Here is a 19,494-nt window from a genome sequence, read left to right as displayed (position 1 = left end):
GTGCGTGCGTGCGTGCGTGCGTGCGTGCGTGCGTGCGTGCGTGCGTGCGTGCGTGCGTGCGTGCGTGCGTGCGTGCGTGCGTGCGTGCGTGCGTGCAATCTGTTCAGCAGCAGCAGCTGGGACTGGAACAGGACAAGCTGGCCAGCGAGTGGAAAACCCCCAATTTGAAGACGGGTTGTGAGTTCCTAGTTCAGCCTGGTCAAAGCCCTTGTGGTCCATACAAGAGGAGAGGACTGGCTGGCTAATGTTTCACTTGCAATAAGGGAAACAAAAAGGAACTCTGTGGTGACCTGAAATAAAGTGGTTATCATTTGGAAAACCCTAATGGAGCAAGTTTCTTCGGCTAGACACTGACATGGCTGATTAGAAGGGATCAGTTTGTGTCCAGCAAACAACAAATCTCTCTCTGAAAACCGACAAGAACCTTCCTGAGTGGTAACTATTGACTTTTCAAGCAGGGAAGCCTGGTGAACTTCATAAATGTTAAATTCTGTGCACAGTATAAGAATTGCCTGCAACCAGTGAACTTGGAGGAATGAGAAGTGAGATTGGACTATGAATTAAATAACTTTTCTAAACTTACTCACACATTACATACACATGCGCTTAGAATTAGAAGGGGGTTAAGTTAGGTTAAGTTAATAGTAGTAAGTTAGAGTTTGATCCTGCTTTCATGTCTAAAGATAATTAAAAGCAACTTTTGCTTAAGTAACCATTTGTCTTGGTGAATATTTATTGCTGCTGTATTTTGGGGTCCTCTGGGCTCGTAACATTTTGGGGATTTGTCCTTTTTGATTGAAAATTGGAGTTTTGGGATCTTAAACTTATACATGTTCTTTGCCTGCTAAAAGCTTGTCAAAGGTACTTGGACTATCAAGAATTTTTGTGATTTATTAGTTAATTGGTCTTTCCAAGCTAATTTAAAGCTTGTGTGTGTGGGAAAACAGCAGCATTGGATGTTAGTACATTTTGTCACAACCTTCACCTGCAGAGCAAGAGAAAAGAGGAACTGATGGTATTTCTAAGGCATTAAAGCTGACTGAAGTCAAGCATTGGATGAGGAAAATACAAATGCAGAGGATTATAGTGAAATATTATATAGGTAATGAAAAATTTGTTGAGAAAGACAGATAATTTTCTGGAGGATAGATCTTTTGAACTGCAATTGGAATTGGAGAAATTGAGGGCGTTGGAGGCTGAGAAACAGCAGAGAAAGCTGAAAAACAGAAGAAATACGAGTTAGAGGTGGCTGAAAAATGGAGAGAAGATGATGAAAGACAAAGAAAATATGACTTGGAAAAGATTGAAAGGGTCAGATGATTTCAATTAGAGAAGTTAAAAATTGAAATGGAGGGTGTAAGAGATTTGAGGCTGTAACTCCTGGGAGTGGTTTTTTGGCTTGTAGAGAGGGAAATCTAGTTTCTCCTTTTGATGAGGGAGATATAGATATATATTTTCAGCTTTTTGAAAAGGTTGCTGAGAGCTCAAGATGGCCAAAAGAAAAATGGTCTCTTTATGCTCCAAAGTGTATTGGAAGGGAAAAACACAAATTGCATACTCTAGTTTGACTACAGATTAAGTGGGAAATTAGCAGAATTGAAAGCTTATGAATTGGTTCCAGAAGCATATAGACAAAAATTTAGGAGTTTGGTGAAAACATGAAACCAATATTATATGGATTTTGCTCACGGAAAATCTGTTTTGACTGTTGATGCACCTCAAAAATAAATAATGATTTTGACAGATTAAGAGAACTGATATTATATTAATAGAGGAAATTAAAAGGTGTGTTCCAAACGAGATTAAATTATACCTCAATGAGAGACGCATCGGACTTGTCAGCCACAAACGAGCCTGCAGCTGACGTGGACATTACCCCTCCGTAAATCTTCGTCCGCGAAGCCAAGCCAAAGAAAAGAAAAGAAAAGAAAGAAAGAAATGAGAGAGACATGGGGATGTGGCAGCAAATGGCAAGGTTAGCGGATTATTATGCCCTGATGCACAAAAACAAATTTCAGAATAGCAAGCCTGTTCAGAAGGTTAATGTGGAGCTGACCATTGAGCCTGAAATTAAGTCTGGGGAGAATGTTAAGAGAAAAGATGAAGGTAAGGTGGGAAAAGACAGAACTTCTGGATTTGTTTGTCATTTTTGTAAAAAACCTGGTCATGTTATTGTGAATTGTTTAGTGTTGAAAAAGAAATGAGAAAAGGTGGTTTTACCAGAAGCACAGACAGTTGAATTTAAGGAGAGCAGATGTTCCAAACCTGGTAAGGGTGTTATGGATGTTTTCAAACCTTTTGTGTCAGAGGGCTTGGTTTTTGTAAAGGAGGGAGAATCACATGTTCCAGTTAAAATTCTTAGAGACACTGGAGCTATGCAGTCACTGTTGTTGGAAAATGTTTTAACTCTTGATCAAAAGACTGACCCCGGGAATATGAGTTTGATTAGAGGTGTTGAAAGTAGGGTAGAGTCAGTATCTCTTCACAACATAGTGCTGAATTCAGAATTAGTTAAAAGACCTGTTGTAGTAAGAGTAATTTCCAAGTTACCCATGCAGAGAGTCTCATTTTTATTAGGGAATGTGGGTCAGTTTTGAGATTAGCAGATCAGCCTAGTAAGGATGATGTTAAGGAAGATTGTGAGGTATATCCTGCATGTGCTGTAACAAGGTCTTTGTCTACGAACATTATGAGAGCTGAGGAAGATCTGGTTAATAGAGACTTTCCCAATGCTTCTGAAATAGTCTTGAAAGAACAGGTTAATTGTAAGGGTAAGGATTTCTCTTGTCAAGGAAAGAGTTAATTCAACAACAGATACAGATCTTATTCACTTAAGGGTCAAAGCAGTAAGTAAACAGAAGATTTAAAAAATGGCCTGTGGATATGACTTGAAGGGTGAATTGTTAATAAAACCTTATTATGAGGGTAAGGGTAGTGGAAAACATTCTGTATCAGAGAACATTCTGTATCAGAGGTGTTAGTTGTTGACAGGGTTGAGGAAGTTATGAAACATAAGATTATGGAAAAAGAATCTTGTGAGGGTAACCTTAAAGAAACCATGATGCCTCTGCGCCTTTCTAACTCAGCAATTTTGAAAAATTTGGAGGAAATGTTAGGCCATCTTAAGTCAAGAGAAAAGATGCAGCTAAAGAATTAATTTTGAAATATACAAAAAGGACATGAGTGATTTATGATGATGTGGATGTAGGAGAGGCAAGTCCAATAAAACAACACCCATATAGAATAAACATTCAGAAGTGTAAAATCATGGATCAGGAGGTGGAATATATATTGAAAAATGTATTATTCAACCTTTGAACTCAGATTGGGATTTTCCTTGTGTTCTGGTACATAAACAAGATGGAACTGTTAGATTCTGTACAGATTACAGGAAGGTTAATTCAATAACTAAAATAGATACTTATATTATTCTGAGAATAGATGACTATATTGATAAAATTGGGAAAGCTAAATTTCTTACTAAGTTGGATTTGTTGAAGGGGTTCTGGTGTGTGCCTCTAACTGAGAGAGGAAAGAATATTTCGGCTTTTGTAACACCATCCGGTTTATATAAGTATAATGTGTTACCTTTTGGCATAAAAAATGCCCCTGCAATATTCCAAAGGATGATTAATTCGGTAGTCCAAGAGTTGACACATACAGATGCTTATATTGATGACTTGGTCATAAAAAGTGACACATGGTAAGAACATCTGAGGGAATTTGACAAATTGTTTGCAAGATTATCCAAAGCAAACTTAACTGTTAATTTAGTAAAAAAGTGAATTTGGACATGGTACTGTAACAAACATATAGTTGATCATCGCAAAGTTGCATTTATTCAAGCTAAGGTGAATGCAATCTCTGAATTTCCTATTCCCAATGGCAAGAAAGCAGCGAGAAGGATTTTAGGAATGGCAGAATATTATAGGAAATTTTGCAGAAATTTTGTTGAGGTTGCTCTTCCTTTAAATCAATCTTTTGAAGAAAGGGGAGAAATTTGTGTAGACTAAAGTTTGTCAGACATCTTTGGAAAATTTAAAGGAGATGCTATGCCATTACCCTGTTTTAAAATCTCCTGATTTTAACAGAATATTTTCTTTAGCAGTGGATACCAGTGAGTGAGCAGCAGGTGCAGTTTTATTACAAAAATATAATGAAATTGACCATCCAGTTGTCTACTTCTCAAAAAAATTAAATGGTCATCAAAGGAACTATCCCACTATTGAAAACGAACTATTGTCCATAATATTTGCTCAACAGAATTTTGAAGTATATCTTGGTACCTCTCATGAACCAATTGTGATACTTACTGACCACAATCCTCTGGTGTTTTTGAATAAAATGAAGAATAAAAATAGAAGATTGTTAAGCTGGAGTTTAATATTGCAAGAATATAGTCTGCAAATTAATCATATCAATGGTACAAATAATGTGATAGCAGATTGTCATGATGTTAAAATTGATCATGTATAGAAGATATATTCTCAACATTGGGTTACATTGTTATAACATGTTATATATTGTGTATTGTTATCTCTTCAGTGATTTTAAAGTGAGTTTAGTTAAAATTCCTTTGTAGGCGAAAGTGATTTTCAGTGTATTGTTACGAGCCCAAAGGACCCCAAAGCCCAGCAGCAATAAATATTTACCAAGACAAATGGTTACTTAAACAAGAGTTGTTTTTAATTAACTTTTAACATGAAAACAGAATCAAACTAAGTTATCTCTATTAACTTAACTAACCCAAATTAACCCCCTTCTAATTCGAAGTGCACGTGTATGATGTGTATGTGAATTTAAGAAAAGTTCTTTGGTTCACATTTCAATCTCATTTCTCATTCTTCCAAGTTCACTGGTTGCAGGCAATTCTTATACTGTGCATAGAATTTAACATGTATGAAGTTCACCAGGCTTCGGTGCTTGAAAGGTAAATGTTTACCACTCAGGAAGGTTCGTGTAGGGTTTGCAGAGAGAGATTTGTTGTTCCAGGATTTCCCCAACTGAGGTACCACCATTAGTCACCTCAATGTCTCACTGATGAAACTTGCCCCATCAGGGTTCTCCAGATGATAACCTCTTTCTTTCAGGCTACTACAGAGTTCGTTTCTGTTCCACTTATTCCAAGAGAAACATCAGATAGATAGCACTTCCAGCCATCCACCACTCTAGAGCTTTCTGTTTCTAACAAGCTTCTCCTGGCTTGCACACTGTTCAGCTGCTTTCAGTGTCACACACACTCTGGCTGAGAGAGCTTGTTTCATCTCCCTCTCCCTCTCTCTTCAACTTCCAAAAAGCCCATGTGACTCTCTCACTTGCAAAAACCCCCACCTTCTTCAGCAAACAACAGGAGATATCCTTCTTGACTTAGGTAAACAAAACCTAGGTGTGACCTTTCTGTGAGCACTTTGTAGAAAGGTCAGAAGCCTTGTAAACAGCCAAAGTGTCTCCAGTCCAAACAATAGTCTATTCATTTTATGACATCATTTCAATTAGCACCTACTTGTGAAATGTGCATAGGATTTTGAAAGGTTTCTGCAAAGTTCACCAAATATGAATTCTTCAGTATTTTAAATAAAATCTGTTTTAAAATGTCTGTATGTATGTAACCTACTCTAATTTTACAAAATTCTCCCAAATATATATTCCATTACAGTATATAGATATGTTTTAAAGGAGATAAGTATGGCAGGTTTTTGTTAGTGTACGACACATAGAAACACTTCAAAACAGATCTCATTTAAAATACCAGAGTTCTGCTCAAGTTAGACAGGCTGGCTCCAAGTGCCTTTGGGGGTTTGGCTTTAGAGACTTCACTAATGGATTGTTGGTTGAAAAGCAATAGATGAAAGAACTTGAAGGATTAGGTTGGGAGTCACAGGCTGTCTGAGTTCAGTTTGCTGTTCTAAGAGGATCATGTGGTTTTGCAACTAGAGAGAATCAAACAGGGTAGATTCTGTGTGTGTGTGTGTGTGTGTGCGTGTGTGTGTGTGTGTGTGTGTGTGTGTGTGTGTGTGTGTGTGTGTGTGTGTGTGAGAGAGAAATCAGTTCAGCAGCAGCAGCTGGGACTGGAACAGGACAAGCTGGCCAGCGAGTGGAAAACCCCCAATTTGAAGACGGGTTGTGAGTTCCTAGTTCAGCCTGGTCAAAGCCCTTGTGGTCCATACAAGAGGAGAGGATTGGCTGCCTAATGTTTCACTTGAAAGAAGGGAAACAAAAAGGAACTCTGTGGTGACCTGAAATAAAGAGGTTATCATCTGGAAAACCCTGATGGGGTGTTTCTTCGGCAAAACACTGACATGGCTGATTAGAAGGGATCAGTTTGTGTCCAGCAAACAACAAATCTCTCTCTGAAAACTGACAGAAACTTTCCTGAGTGGTAACAATTTACTTTTCAAGCAGCAAAGCCTGGTGAACTTCATAAATGTTAAATTCTGTGCACAGTATAAGAATTGCCTGCAACCAGTGAACTTGGAGGAATGAGAAGTGAGATTGGACTGTGAATTAAATAACTTTTCTAAACTTACTCACACCTTACATACACGTGTTCTTACAATTAGAAGGGGGTTAAGTTAGGTTAAGTTAACAGTAGTAAGTTAGAGTTTGATCCTGTTTTCATATCTAAAGATAATTAAAAGCAAACTTTGTTTAAGTAAGCATTTGTCTTGGTGAATATCTATTGCTGCTGTATTTTGGGGTCCTATGGGCTCGTAACAAATTTAAAGTTCTGACAGTTTCCCAATGAGTGGGACTTTGTACAACCACATCAAGTCCTCATTTTCCACAGTCCAATGGTCTAGTGGAAAAATCAATACAGACAGTGAAAAGACTGATGAACAAGGCAAAAGATAGTGGAATAGACTTCTACCAGAGCATGCTAGTATACCGCCCAATGCCACTCGAGTGTGGTATGTCACCAGCACAACTCCTTATGGGACGTAGGCTAAGATCAAATCTACCCATTCAGGAGAACCTTCTAAATACAAAAGGGGGAGAAAGTGAGAAAGTTCAAAGAACAACAGAAAGAAAAGCAAAAGTATTGCTTTGACAGAGGAACCAAAAACCTACAGGAACTCTACACGAGTGACCAAGGAAGGTTAAAAGACAAAACAAACTTATGGACTGAGAAAGGAACTATCCTGAGTGAAGTCCAACCAAGATCATACACCATTCAGACAGATGAAGGTGCTGTTCTGTGAAGAAATCGTCGAGATGTTCAAGTGGTATCAGCCACAGTAGATGGAAAGACGGATACTGTTGAACAACCTGAATGCACATCTGAGAAAACATCGTCTGAGGCAAAAACTCAGATTCAAGGACAATTAATCATGAGATCATTAAGATACGTGAATCCTCTAAGAGACTCATTGAGCAAATTTAAAGACTCCTGTTATAGAATGAAGTAGTGCTATCTTATTCACTCTTCAAGTTTTGGTGTATGTAAATGTGAATACACAAAACAAGTTTTAAAAATGTTAACAATGCTGATAATAATGAAAATGTAAATTCTTGATGTTAAAGTTAAAATTGCATAGTAGGAAGAAATCATGTTAGTTAAAAGTAGGCTAATGTTTTTTTAAGAAAGGGAGATGTAATGATAGTGATCATGTTTACAATGCAACTAGCAAGGCCTTAAGGATTATAGCTCCCGTTTGATTATACTTGGCTGCTAGCAGGGGCTGGCACAGAGCAGGAGACTGCAGTATGTTTTTTTTTTAATTTTTTATTTTTCACACCATAAATCACAATAGCCATGATATACACGTTTTCTTTTCCACACATTTACAGTGACTTTTTCTCCCTCCCCCCTCCCTCCTCCCAAGCCACCCCCCCACCCCCCCCTCTCATCCATTTTAGGTATACAATCTCGGTTGCATTAATTCAGTTAGACAATGTTGTCATTCAACAAAAATACACCAGAAATTCTACTGAGTCCATTCTTTTCTTTTCTTCTCCTTCCATCAACTTAGGTAATGTTTGTTCCCGGTAGGTTTTCGCTATTGTATTTAATGTAAGGCTCCCATACTTGTTCGAATATTTCAATACTATTTCTTAAACTATATGTTATTTTTTCTAATGGAATACATTTATTCATTTCTATATACCATTGTTGTATTTTCAAATTATCTTCCAATTTCCAGGTTGACATAATACATTTTTTTGCTACGGCTAGGGCTATCTTGACAAATCTTTTTTGTGCATCTTCCAAGTCAATTCCAAATTCTTTATTTTTTATGTTAATTAGGAGAAAGATCTCTGGATTCTTTGGTATATTGTTTTCTGTTATTTTATTTAATATCTGATTGAGATCATCCCAAAATTTTTCTACTCTCTCACATGTCCAGATTGCATGAATTGTTGTTCCCCTTTCTTTTTTACATCGAAAACATCTATCAGATACTGTTGGGTCCCATTTATTTAACTTTTGCGGTGTAATGTATAGTCTGTGTAACCAATTATATTGTATCATACGCAGCCTCGTATTTATTGTATTTCTCATCGTTCCAGAGCATAACTTCTCCCATGTTTCCTTTTTTATCTTTATATTTAAATCTTGTTCCCATTTTTGTTTAGTTTTACCATTTGTTTCCTCATTTTCCTTTTCTTGCAGTTTAATATACATATTTTTTATAAATCTTTTGATTAACATTGTATCTGTAATCACATATTCAAGGTTACTTCCCTCTGGTAAACTCAAGTTGCTTCCTAATTTATCTTTCAAGTAGGATCTCAGTTGGTAATATGCCAGCGCTGTATCTCCAGTTATATTGTACTTATCTCTCATTTGTTCAAAGGATAAGAATCTACTTCCTGAAAAACAATTTTCTATTCTTTTAATCCCTTTTTTTTCCCATTTTCTAAAGGCAAGGTTGTCTATTGTAAAAGGGAGTAGCTTATTTTGCGTCAATATTAGTTTTGGTATTTGGTAATTTATTTTATTTCTTTCTACATGAATCTTCTTCCATATATTGAGGAGATGGTGTAATACTGGAGAAGTTCTATGTTGTACCAATTTTTCGTCCCATTTATATAATATGTGTTCAGGTATCTTTTCCCCTATTTTATCTAATTCTAGTCTCGTCCAGTCTGGTTTTTCCCTTGTTTGATAAAAATCTGATAGGTACCTTAATTGTGCGGCTCTATAATAATTTTTGAAGTTTGGCAATTGTAAGCCTCCTTGTTTATACCATTCTGTTAATTTATCTAGTGCTATCCTCGGTTTCCCCCCTCTCCATAAAAATCTCCTTATTATTTTCTTTAACTCTTTGAAGAATTTTTCTGTCAGTTGTATTGGCAATGCCTGAAATAAGTATAGTATCCTTGGAAAAATGTTCATTTTAATACAGTTTATCCTTCCTATCAGTGTTAGTGGTAGCTCTTTCCAATGCTCTAAATCGTCCTGTAATTTTTTCATTAGTGGATTGTAATTGAGTTTATATAATTGGCCTAGATTTTTGTTTATTTGCACACCTAGGTATCTTATTGCCTTCGTTTGCCATCTGAATGGGGATTCCTCCTTAAATTTTGAGAAATCCACGTTATTCATAGGCATTGCTTCACTTTTATTTACGTTTATCTTGTATCCCGACACTTCTCCATATTCCTTCAATTTCTTATATAGTTCTTTTATTGATAGTTCTGGTTCTGTTAAGTACACTATCACATCATCCGCAAACAGACTGATTTTATATTCCCTGTCTTTTATTTTTATTCCTTTTATATTATTATCTCTTCTTATCGATTCTGCTAGTGGTTCTATAGCTAGCGCAAACAATAATGGTGATAGTGGGCATCCCTGCCTCGTTGACCTGCTTAAGTTAAATTGCTTTGATACATGTCCATTTACTGTCACTTTCGCTAACGGTCCCTTATATAATGCTTTAATCCAATTAATATACTTCTCCGGTAAACTGAATTTTTGCAATACTTTGAACAAGTAATTCCATTCTACTCTGTCGAAGGCCTTCTCTGCGTCTAAAGCAACTGCTACTGCCGGTGCTTTATTTCCTTCTACTGCATGAATTAAGTTAATAAATTTACAAATATTGTCTGTTGTGCGTCTTTTTTTGATAAATCCAGTTTGGTCTAAATTTACCATTTTCGGTACCTGTTCTGCTAATCTGTTCGCTAATAGTTTAGCTATTATCTTATAATCTGTGTTTAGCAGAGATATTGGTCTGTATGACGCTGGTGAGAGTGGATCTTTCCCTTGTTTTAGTATCACTGTAATTATTGCTGTTTTACATGAATCTGGTAAGTTTTGTGTCTCATCAATCTGGTTGATTACATCCAGGAGGGGCGGTATTATTAGGTCTTTAAATGTTTTGTAGAATTCTATTGGGAGTCCATCCTCTCCTGGTGTCTTATTATTTGGTAAATTTTTTATTATCTCTTGTATTTCTACTGTTCCAAATGGTTCTGTTAATTTATTTTGTTCCTCTATTTGTAGTTTTGGTAGTTCAATTTTAGTCAAAAATTCATCTATTTTCCCTTCTTTCCCTTCGTTTTCGGTTTGGTATAATTGTTCATAGAATTCTCTGAAGTTTTCCTTAATTTCTTTTGGATTATATGTAATTTGTTTGTCTTTTTTCCTTGTTGCCAATACCATTTTCTTAGTTTGCTCTGTCTTAAGCTGCCATGCTAGGATTTTGTGTGTTTTTTCCCCTAGTTCATAATATTTCTGTTTTGTCTTCATTATATTCTTCTCCACCTTATATGTTTGTAATGTTTCATATTTTATTTTTTTATCCGCCAATTCTCTTCTTTTGGTTGTATCTTCCTTTATTGCTAATTTTTTTTCTATGTTTATTATTTCCCTTTCCAACTGCTCTGTTTCCTGATTATAGTCCTTCTTCATCTTGGTTGCATAACTTATTATTTGCCCTCTAATGAATGCTTTCATTGCGTCCCATAGTATAAACTTATCTTCCACTGATTCCGTATTTACTTCAAAGTACATTTTTAATTGTTTTTCAATAAATTCTCTAAAATCCTGTCTTTTAAGTAGCATGGGGTTTAATCTCCATCTATACATTCTTGGAGGGATGTCCTCTAGCTCTATTGCCAATAACAGGGGTGAGTGGTCCGATAATAGTCTAGCTTTATATTCCGTTTTCCTAACTCTCCCTTGAATGTGGGCTGATAACAGGAATAGGTCTATCCTTGAGTATGTTTTATGTCTAGTCGAGTAGTATGAGTATTCCTTTTCTTTTGGGTTTTGTTTCCTCCATATGTCCACAAGTTTCATTTCTTGCATTGATTTAATTATAAATTTGGTTACTTTGTTCTTCCTGTTAATTTTTTTCCCCGTTTTATCCATATTTGGATCCAAATTCAGATTGAAATCCCCTCCTATTAGTATGTTCCCTTGCGTATTAGCTACCTTCAAAAAGATATCTTGCATAAACTTTTGATCTTCTTCGTTAGGTGAATATATATTAAGTAGATTCCAAAGCTCTGAATATATCTGACATTTTATCATAACATATCTCCCTGCTGGATCTATTATTTCCTCTTCTATTTTAAATGGCACATTTTTGCTAATTAATATAGCCACTCCTCTTGCTTTTGAATTATACGATGCTGCTGTTACATGTCCTACCCAATCTCTCTTTAATTTCTTGTGCTCCAATTCAGTTAAGTGTGTTTCTTGGACAAATGCTATATCTATTTTTTCCTTTTTCAGTAAATTTAGTAGTTTCTTCCTTTTAATTTGGTTATGTATTCCATTAATATTTAGAGTCATATAGTTCAGCGTAGCCATTTTATATTTTGTTTATCTTCTCTTTCCGTTTTTCCATCATTACCTTTCCTCCTTTTCCATTTCTGTTTTCTTATTTTCAACTCTTTACCAGACAACATTCCTACAACATCCAACATTTTCCTTATTCTCCTATTTCTATCTTCTTTATCCCCAATCTCCCCTTCCCCTCCTGAGTTGCCCTTTATCCCTTGTCGGACAACCACATCTCCCCTCTCCATTTGGATTTGCGAATCCACTCGCAAGCGTCAACTGATTTTGCAGTGACCGCTCTTTTCCCCCACCCAGCCCCCCCCAGAAAAGATTTCGCTTTTTATATGTCACAAAGGTCACTCTTTTAATTCCCTCCTTATTCTCTCTATTCCATTACCTTCCCTTATTAATTCTTGTCTATACTCTCTATGTTTTCCTCTAATTACAGATACTTTCACATATGCCCATTGTCTCTATTCACTCTTATACCTCTTTACCCGCATACATATCAATCGTGGTCATTTTTACCCTCCTTACCCGTCTTCATCCCTCAGTCTATTTTTGTCTTTACCCACATACATATCAATCGTGATGATTTTTGCTCTCATTACCCGTCTTCATCCCTCAGTCTATTTTTGTAATTGTTCTGCAAATTTTCGTGCTTCTTCTGGATCCGAGAATAGTCTGTTTTGTTGTCCTGGAATAAATATTTTCAATACCGCAGGATGCTTCAGTGTAAATTTATATCCTTTCTTCCATAAAATCGCTTTTGCTGCATTGAACTCTTTTCTCTTCTTTAGGAGTTCAAAGCTTATATCTGGATAAATGAAGATTTTTTGCCCTTTATACTCCAGTGGTTTGTTGCCCTCTCTTACTTTTTCCATTGTCTTCTCCAGTACCTTTTCTCTTGTAGTATATCTTAGGAATTTTACTACAATAGATCTTGGTTTTTGTTGTGGTTGTGGTTTAGGGGCCAATGCTCTATGTGCCCTTTCTATTTCCATTTCTTGCTGTAGTTCTGGACATCCTAGGGCCTTAGGGATCCATTCTTTTATAAACTCCCTCATATTCTTGCCTTCTACATCTTCCTTAAGGCCCACTATCTTTATGTTATTTCTTCTGTTATAATTTTCCATTATATCTATTTTTTGGGCTAGTAATTCTTGTGTCTCTTTAGTTTTTTTATTAGATTCCTCCAATTTCTTTTTTAAGTCTTCTACCTCCATTTCTGCTGCTATTGCCCGTTCTTCCATCTTGTCTATATTTTTCCCCATTTCTGTTAAGGTCATATCCATTTTATTTATTTTCTTTTCTGTGTTGTTTATTCTTCTTCTTAAATCATTGAATTCCTGTGTTTGCCATTCTTTAAATGACTCCATGTATCCTCTAACAAGAGCAAGTATATCCTTTACCTTGCCTTTCCCTTTATCTATTTCACTGTATTCTTCCTCTTCTTCTTCCTCTGGGTTGGCCATCTGTTGGTTCTTTGTTGCCCTTTCCTCCTCTTCTTTCTTGTTTCCATTGTCTTCTGTGGTCTCTTCTTGCTGCAGGTGTTCTGCAGCTGTCGTTGCCGGCTGTGGAGATCGACTCCCCAGCTGGTCCCCCCTCCCGTCGGTGTGTTTTTTTTCATGCGCATCGCGCATGCGCGAGGAGTCGCGCATGCGCGGTTGCGCACTTTTACTCGGCTCTGTGAGCCATTGTTGTAGTTCTCTTTCTACCGACCTGAGGTAGTGGGGTCTTCTCTCCACAGCGGGCCTCTTCGGACAGGTAAGGCCTTCACCTTTTTCCTCCGTTGTCTTCTCTTCCTCTCTTCTTTCCGTTGATTTTGATTTTTCTCCTTTTGTCTCCATTTTCTTTCCACCTTTATACTCACTTTTCTTTAACTTGTATTTCTGTGCCTTTGTATTTTCTCTTGTTTTTCCCGACTTTTCTGGAGAGGGCTGGAGTTCACCGTCCGGCCACTACTCCATCACGTGACTCCTCAGACTGCAGTATGTTAGATGTATAATGGAGACTTGCAGCTTCATGGCATGCTTCAGGTGCTGTTTATATCAACTTGAAAGTAAAGAACCTTTTCTTTCATCCATGTGTTGTCTAAGAACTCACACATACAAGATGAAACACACTAGAATTGGTATGTGATTCCCTTCACAAGGGATATAGGCTGTTCTTTCCCATAACCACTTACACCTAATGATTAACATAGATCCTGTTTCCAAAATATCCACTGCATGAAGTGGAATTGAGTTGAATGGGAGATACAAGATAATATGATTCCTCCTCTGAATCTTGACACTCTTCAGTAAGAGCTAGTTCAAGCAAGCTTTCTTTTCTACCTCAAATGGGAAAGCCACAACATTAGGTTCTTTGCAAGGAGAAGGGCAGGTAAGAGGAGTCTATTATAGTAATCTGAAAGAAAAGATTTTTGGAAAGGGGGAAGTGAGATATGAGTTGAAGGATGAAGTATGAGGATAGCATATCTCTTAGCCCTCTTCCATCACCCCTCTCTCCCACCCCACCATGATAACAATTGGAGCATCTTCTGCTCCAGATATTAGATTGTTTTAATCTACGTTATAGTGGAAGTTGATACCACATAGAGCTGATGATGGCTGTGGAATTTGTGGCATTTGTACTCTCTCCAACCAACTCAGCTCTCCATTTTGGTGCTGCAATTACTATTCTGAACTATCATCTATCGTAAGAGGGAGGGATTTATGATTCTGTTAGTATCTATGTATCAAATTGATGCTATGGTTGAATAGAATTATAGAAATTGTGAGAATGTAGTAACATGTATGTTTGAAGATTATTTGTTTTACAATTTCCACTGATTTCAACTAGCCATGTGACGATGTCCATGGGCATCATATCATTATTTGATATTTCTGGTCACCTCCTTCCACTGCCTTGAAAGCTTTCTGTGCCTCCTTACATTCAGGACCTTTCCATAGTTGTATCCCTCTGTTAGCTACCTATCAAGATTTTCAGCAGTAGAACAGAGTCCTTTATCAGGGTGGGTTGATTTTCTTTTGCACACTGGTGCCCAAGGTGCATAATAACATTTGGTCCTCACTACACTTCAAGGAGTGCGGACATTTCTGTCAACTCTAATTAGTTATTAGTCGGGAGGTATTTTAAACTCATGAAATTAGTCACTAGTAAAGTTCCCAAATGGAAAAGAAGATAATGCATGGGGTCTCCAAATTACACAGGGTTGAAGTAGATGCAAACACAGAAATACCAAAAGGTCCAGGATAAACCAATATGGGTCTCCTTTACATCTACATTTTAGTGCATGCTTTTATCGGAATATATATTCTAATACATTGATGTTTTTGTGCTCTTGCTTTGAATCACTCCAGTTAGATAACTATGGAAAAAGTCCAGAATGTGTTTTTGGGCAGCATGGTTGGCATAGCAGTTAGTGCAACGTCATTACAACACCAGCGATCGGTGCTTGGTTTCGAATCCCGCACTGTCTGTAAGGAGTTGGTTCGTTCTCCCCATCTCTGTGTGGGTTTTCCTTGCGGGCTCCGGTTTCTTCCCACGGTTCAAAAACACTGGAGGTTGTAAGTCAATTGGGTGTAATTGGTCAGCAAGGGCTCGTGGGCTGAAATGGCCTGTAACCATGTTGTATGTTACCATGTTAAATTTAAATTTAACTGTATGTACCTTGTGACATGACCTTTAATACACTATTGTATTAACCATTTTTCCATTAGTTCAGAGTTGATTATATTTAGAAAGAATGTTTTTGATAGTAGCTCAATTTTTGTTATTACTTTCTTGTCACGAGCTAGACGTACCAGGTGTATAGGTTAATTGGGTGTAAATTGGATGGCATGGGCTCATGGGCTGAAATGGCCTGTAACTGTGCTGAATGTCTACATTAAAAAAAAATTAAAAATGGAATAGAAAGTACTTACTAGTACTCCACTATAACATTAACATTCACATAGAGGAACCCAACTTTAAGAGATTTTTCTTCAATTAAAATGATATGCTGTCTGTATGCGAAGATTACAAATCTTTCATAATAAGACTATTTACCATAGAGAGTGATTTTTAAATTTATCTTTTGGTTTTTATCATTAATTTTCCATTAATATTTTTCCTAATTTAGCTACAGAACAACGCTTTCGTCAAAAGTAAGTATTCATTTATTTCTTGGGTTGTGCAGTTTTGCATTGAAAATGTGATAGCCTCTAAATACAAGTGTATAATTAAAGGTACACATAATACACCATTGGATGACAATAAATCATATAGATGAAGAAAGTCGTAGATGTCCTAATTAGAAGAACCCACCCATTGTAGAAAGCTCCTGTTATCTTGGTAGTAAACTCGACTATAGATTATTTTTTATTTCTAGAAAACAATGTATGGTGAGCGTGAAGTAGAGCAAATGTTTCTTTTACTGAATTTGTTTTTCTTAGATTAAAGGAGAGCAAGGATACAATTGAAACATTGAAAGTAACTTTCGCAAATTTGCAGAAAACCATGGCCAAAGTGACACAGAGAAGATTGTTGTTGAAGAGGGAGTAAGTACAATACAAATAACCACAAACTACACCTTACTAATGTTCAAATTAGTCAGAGTTTTACCACATGGAAACAGATCTTCTGGGCCAATTTGTCCATGCTGACCATACTGTCCATCCAAGCTGGTCTTGCTTACCTGCATTTAGCCCATATCCCTCCAAACCTTTCAAATCTAAGTAGATATTAAATGATTCTCCTCTATCACACAAAGCTGTAAAGGTACAACATCTCAGATGTAAAACATGAAAACATGAAATGCTGGAGGAACTCAGCCAGTCTTTTCAGTGTCTATTAGAAACAAAGATATATTGCCAACATTTCTCAGTTGTATTTTTACTGCTTTTTTGATCATTCCTTATTATCACCTGCTCTGTGTGAAAAAGTTATCCCTCGGGATGTTTTTAAACTTTTCCTCTGTTGCTTTAAACCTGTGCCTCCTAGTTTTGAACTCCACTACCCTGAGATTATACCTCTCATGACTTTATATATCTATAAGGTCGCCCTAAACCTTCTCTGGTCCAGGGAATAAAAGTCTCAGCCTATTGAGCTACTGCTTGTGACTCAAGCTCTAAAATCTGGTGACATCCTTGTGAATCTTTTCTGCAACGCTTAATGACATTGTTTCAATAGCTGGGTTACCGGACTGCATATAATAATCCAAATAAGGCCATGCAAACATATTAACAGGATCAGGTTCAAGATCATTGTCTCATGTACTGAGGTACAAGTGTTCCAAACCTTGCTTACTTCTGTTACCACCTTCAGGGAACTATGTACCTGCACCCTCAGGAATCTCTGTCCTCAACACTCTCTAGTGCACCTGTGGTTTAAGGTCTAAGTCCTGGTTTGACTTTACAGAAAGTAATACCTTGCACATGCCTGAGATAAGTTTCATGTGCCATTTCTTCACCACTTTCCCAATTGATATCGATCCTGTGGTAATGTTAGTCACTGTGGACTATAACACCAATTTTAGTGTATCGGCAAACTTACTGAACAAGTTAACTGAATTTTCAGTCAAAATGTTAACATAGATGACAAACAACAGTTACCCGGCATCTTTCCATGTAAAAAACCACGCATCACAGCTTACCGATCTCAGAAACAACATGGTGTGGCGGCGCACATCCTCGTTGCGAACTGGCCCCACTTGTACCGCCGCACCGACAAGGCAGCCGTGAGAAGATGGCGCCATTGGGGGACCTCCGTGCTGCGTGGGTTAGAGCAAGGTGCATGCCTTGGGTGAACGTGGCGACGTCACCACTGACGGGGCAGAGGTCATGCCACCATTAAAGGGACGCTTGCGAAGTTTGAATAAACAGTTTGTTGAAACCTCCAACGTGGTCGTGGTGTGTTTCAATTTCTGTAGCAGTCGCTATATTGATGACCCCAGTGAGTCCAGATGGTTTTTTGGCCTCCCGATATGGATTCCATAGCAATCAATGCGGTTGAGGTGAAACCTCCCCCTTCTGGACGCATCACCCATGCACTTGGATCGGGCAGGCGTAAGTGCTGTTTTGCATCCGACACATCACATCAGACACCACGATGTTCTACCGTGTCGTGAGCGTGCTTGATGAAGAAACTGCAGTCAGGGTGGACGACCTCATCCACAACCCACCAGAGGAAGGTAAATACCTCGCTCTCAAAAGCCTCTTCCTCGGCACCTTCAGCCTTTCCCCGCAGAAATGCACCTTCAGGCTCCTACACCCGGATGGTCTGGGCGACAGAACCCCATCTGCCCTCATGGATGAAATGCTGGTGCAAACAGAGGGCCACAGACCCTGCTTCCTTTCTGAACAGATTTTCCTCGAACAGATGCCTGAGGACATACAACTCCTGCTGGCAGATGAGGATTTCTCAGATCCATGCCAAGTCACAGCCTGCGCAGACGTCCTCTGGTGGACTAAGCGAGAGAACAAGGCCGCCTTCAGCCAGGTCGCCTGTCCAGGGCCCAATCAGCTGCAAGCGCCCCCCAAGCACAAACCGGAAGAACACCACCCCACCTGGTGTTTTTACCATCAATGCTGGGGGGCCTAAGCCCGCAAGTGCAGGCAGTCCTGTACATTCCAGGGAAACAACCCGGCCAGCAGTCGTTAATGGCTGCGACAGCTGGCCGCACAAACAGCCACCTGCATGAGACCGACAAGTCCAGTAATCGATGTTTCCTGGTGGACTCTGGAGCCAAACTGAGCATGTTCCCCCCAACCGCCCTTGAGACTCGCACCCGCGTACAGGGCCCAACCCTACGGGTGGCCAACGGATCCTCATCAAGATCTTTGGCACATGCAGCGTACAGATCCAGATCAGCAAGGACAGGTTCTGCTGGAAGTTCGTATTGGCCTCTGTGGACAGTGCTGTTGGGAGCTGATTTCTTCTGGACGCACAGCCTGTTGGTGGACATCAAAGGCAAATGGTTGGTAAATGCCCGCACCTTCCAATTCATCTCCCTTGACGCTACAGACACGTGCGTCCCAGGGATAGCTTCCAACAGCGCTCACAAGGACGAGTATTCTTGCATGCTCAACAAGTTCCCTTCCATCCTGCAGCCGCAGTTTACTTCTGCCATGCCCCAACATGGAGTCTGCAACCACATCTCGATCCAGGGCCCCCCCCTCCACGCCACAGCCAGGCGGTTGCCCCCCAAGAAGCTGCAACTGGCAGAGGAGTTCTCCTGATTGCAGGAGCTGGGGATCGCCCACAGATCGGGCAGCCCTTGGGCCTCCCCCTCCACATGGTCCCCAAGGCTTCCAGGGGTTGGCGCCCATGCAGGGACTACCATCGCCTCAACGATGCGACCATGACGGACTAATACCCCATCCCATACATACAGGACTTTACGACCAACTTGCACGGTGCCCAGGTTTTTTCGAATGTCGACCTGGTACGGGGTTACCACCAAATCCCAGTCCACCCTGATGATATAGGCAAGACCGTGATCGTCACCCCGTTCGGTCTCTTCAAGTTCCCGCGGATGCCCTTCAGCCACAAAAACGCGGCCCAAACATTCCAATGCCTGATGGACATGGTGGGCAGTGACTTAGACTTCTTGTTTATCTATATCGACGACATCTTTATCGCCAGTCAGGACCACGATGAATACAAGGTCCATCTCCGTGCACTATTCACCCACCTGGCAGAGTTTGGCCTCACGGTCAACGTGGCCAAGTGCCAGTTCGGCAAACAATCCCTGCAGTTCCTGGGCCATACCATCT

At 38.9% G+C, this 19,494-nt stretch overlaps 1 protein-coding gene across 3 annotated transcripts in view; it reads left to right on the top strand.

Annotated features, from left to right (window-relative positions):
* The window catches only part of LOC138747522 (uncharacterized), a 168,439-nt gene that overhangs the window by 116,462 nt on the left and 32,483 nt on the right, over positions 1 to 19,494 (top strand). For 2 of the 3 annotated variants that reach the window (XM_069906807.1, XM_069906825.1), the window contains exons 14-15: positions 15,861 to 15,885; positions 16,174 to 16,278. In XM_069906807.1, coding sequence (XP_069762908.1) covers positions 15,861 to 15,885; positions 16,174 to 16,278 — 130 coding nt within the window. Of the gene's footprint in view, positions 1 to 15,860; positions 15,886 to 16,173; positions 16,279 to 17,296; positions 17,619 to 19,494 lie in introns of those variants that run through there. The other variant, XM_069906815.1, reaches the window with a different exon arrangement.

This window comes from Narcine bancroftii, chromosome 1 (genome assembly GCF_036971445.1).
Source record: "Narcine bancroftii isolate sNarBan1 chromosome 1, sNarBan1.hap1, whole genome shotgun sequence".
NCBI lineage: Eukaryota > Metazoa > Chordata > Chondrichthyes > Torpediniformes > Narcinidae > Narcine > Narcine bancroftii.
Note: the sequence above shows the minus strand (reverse complement) of the source record. Positions and strands in the feature narration are given on the sequence as shown.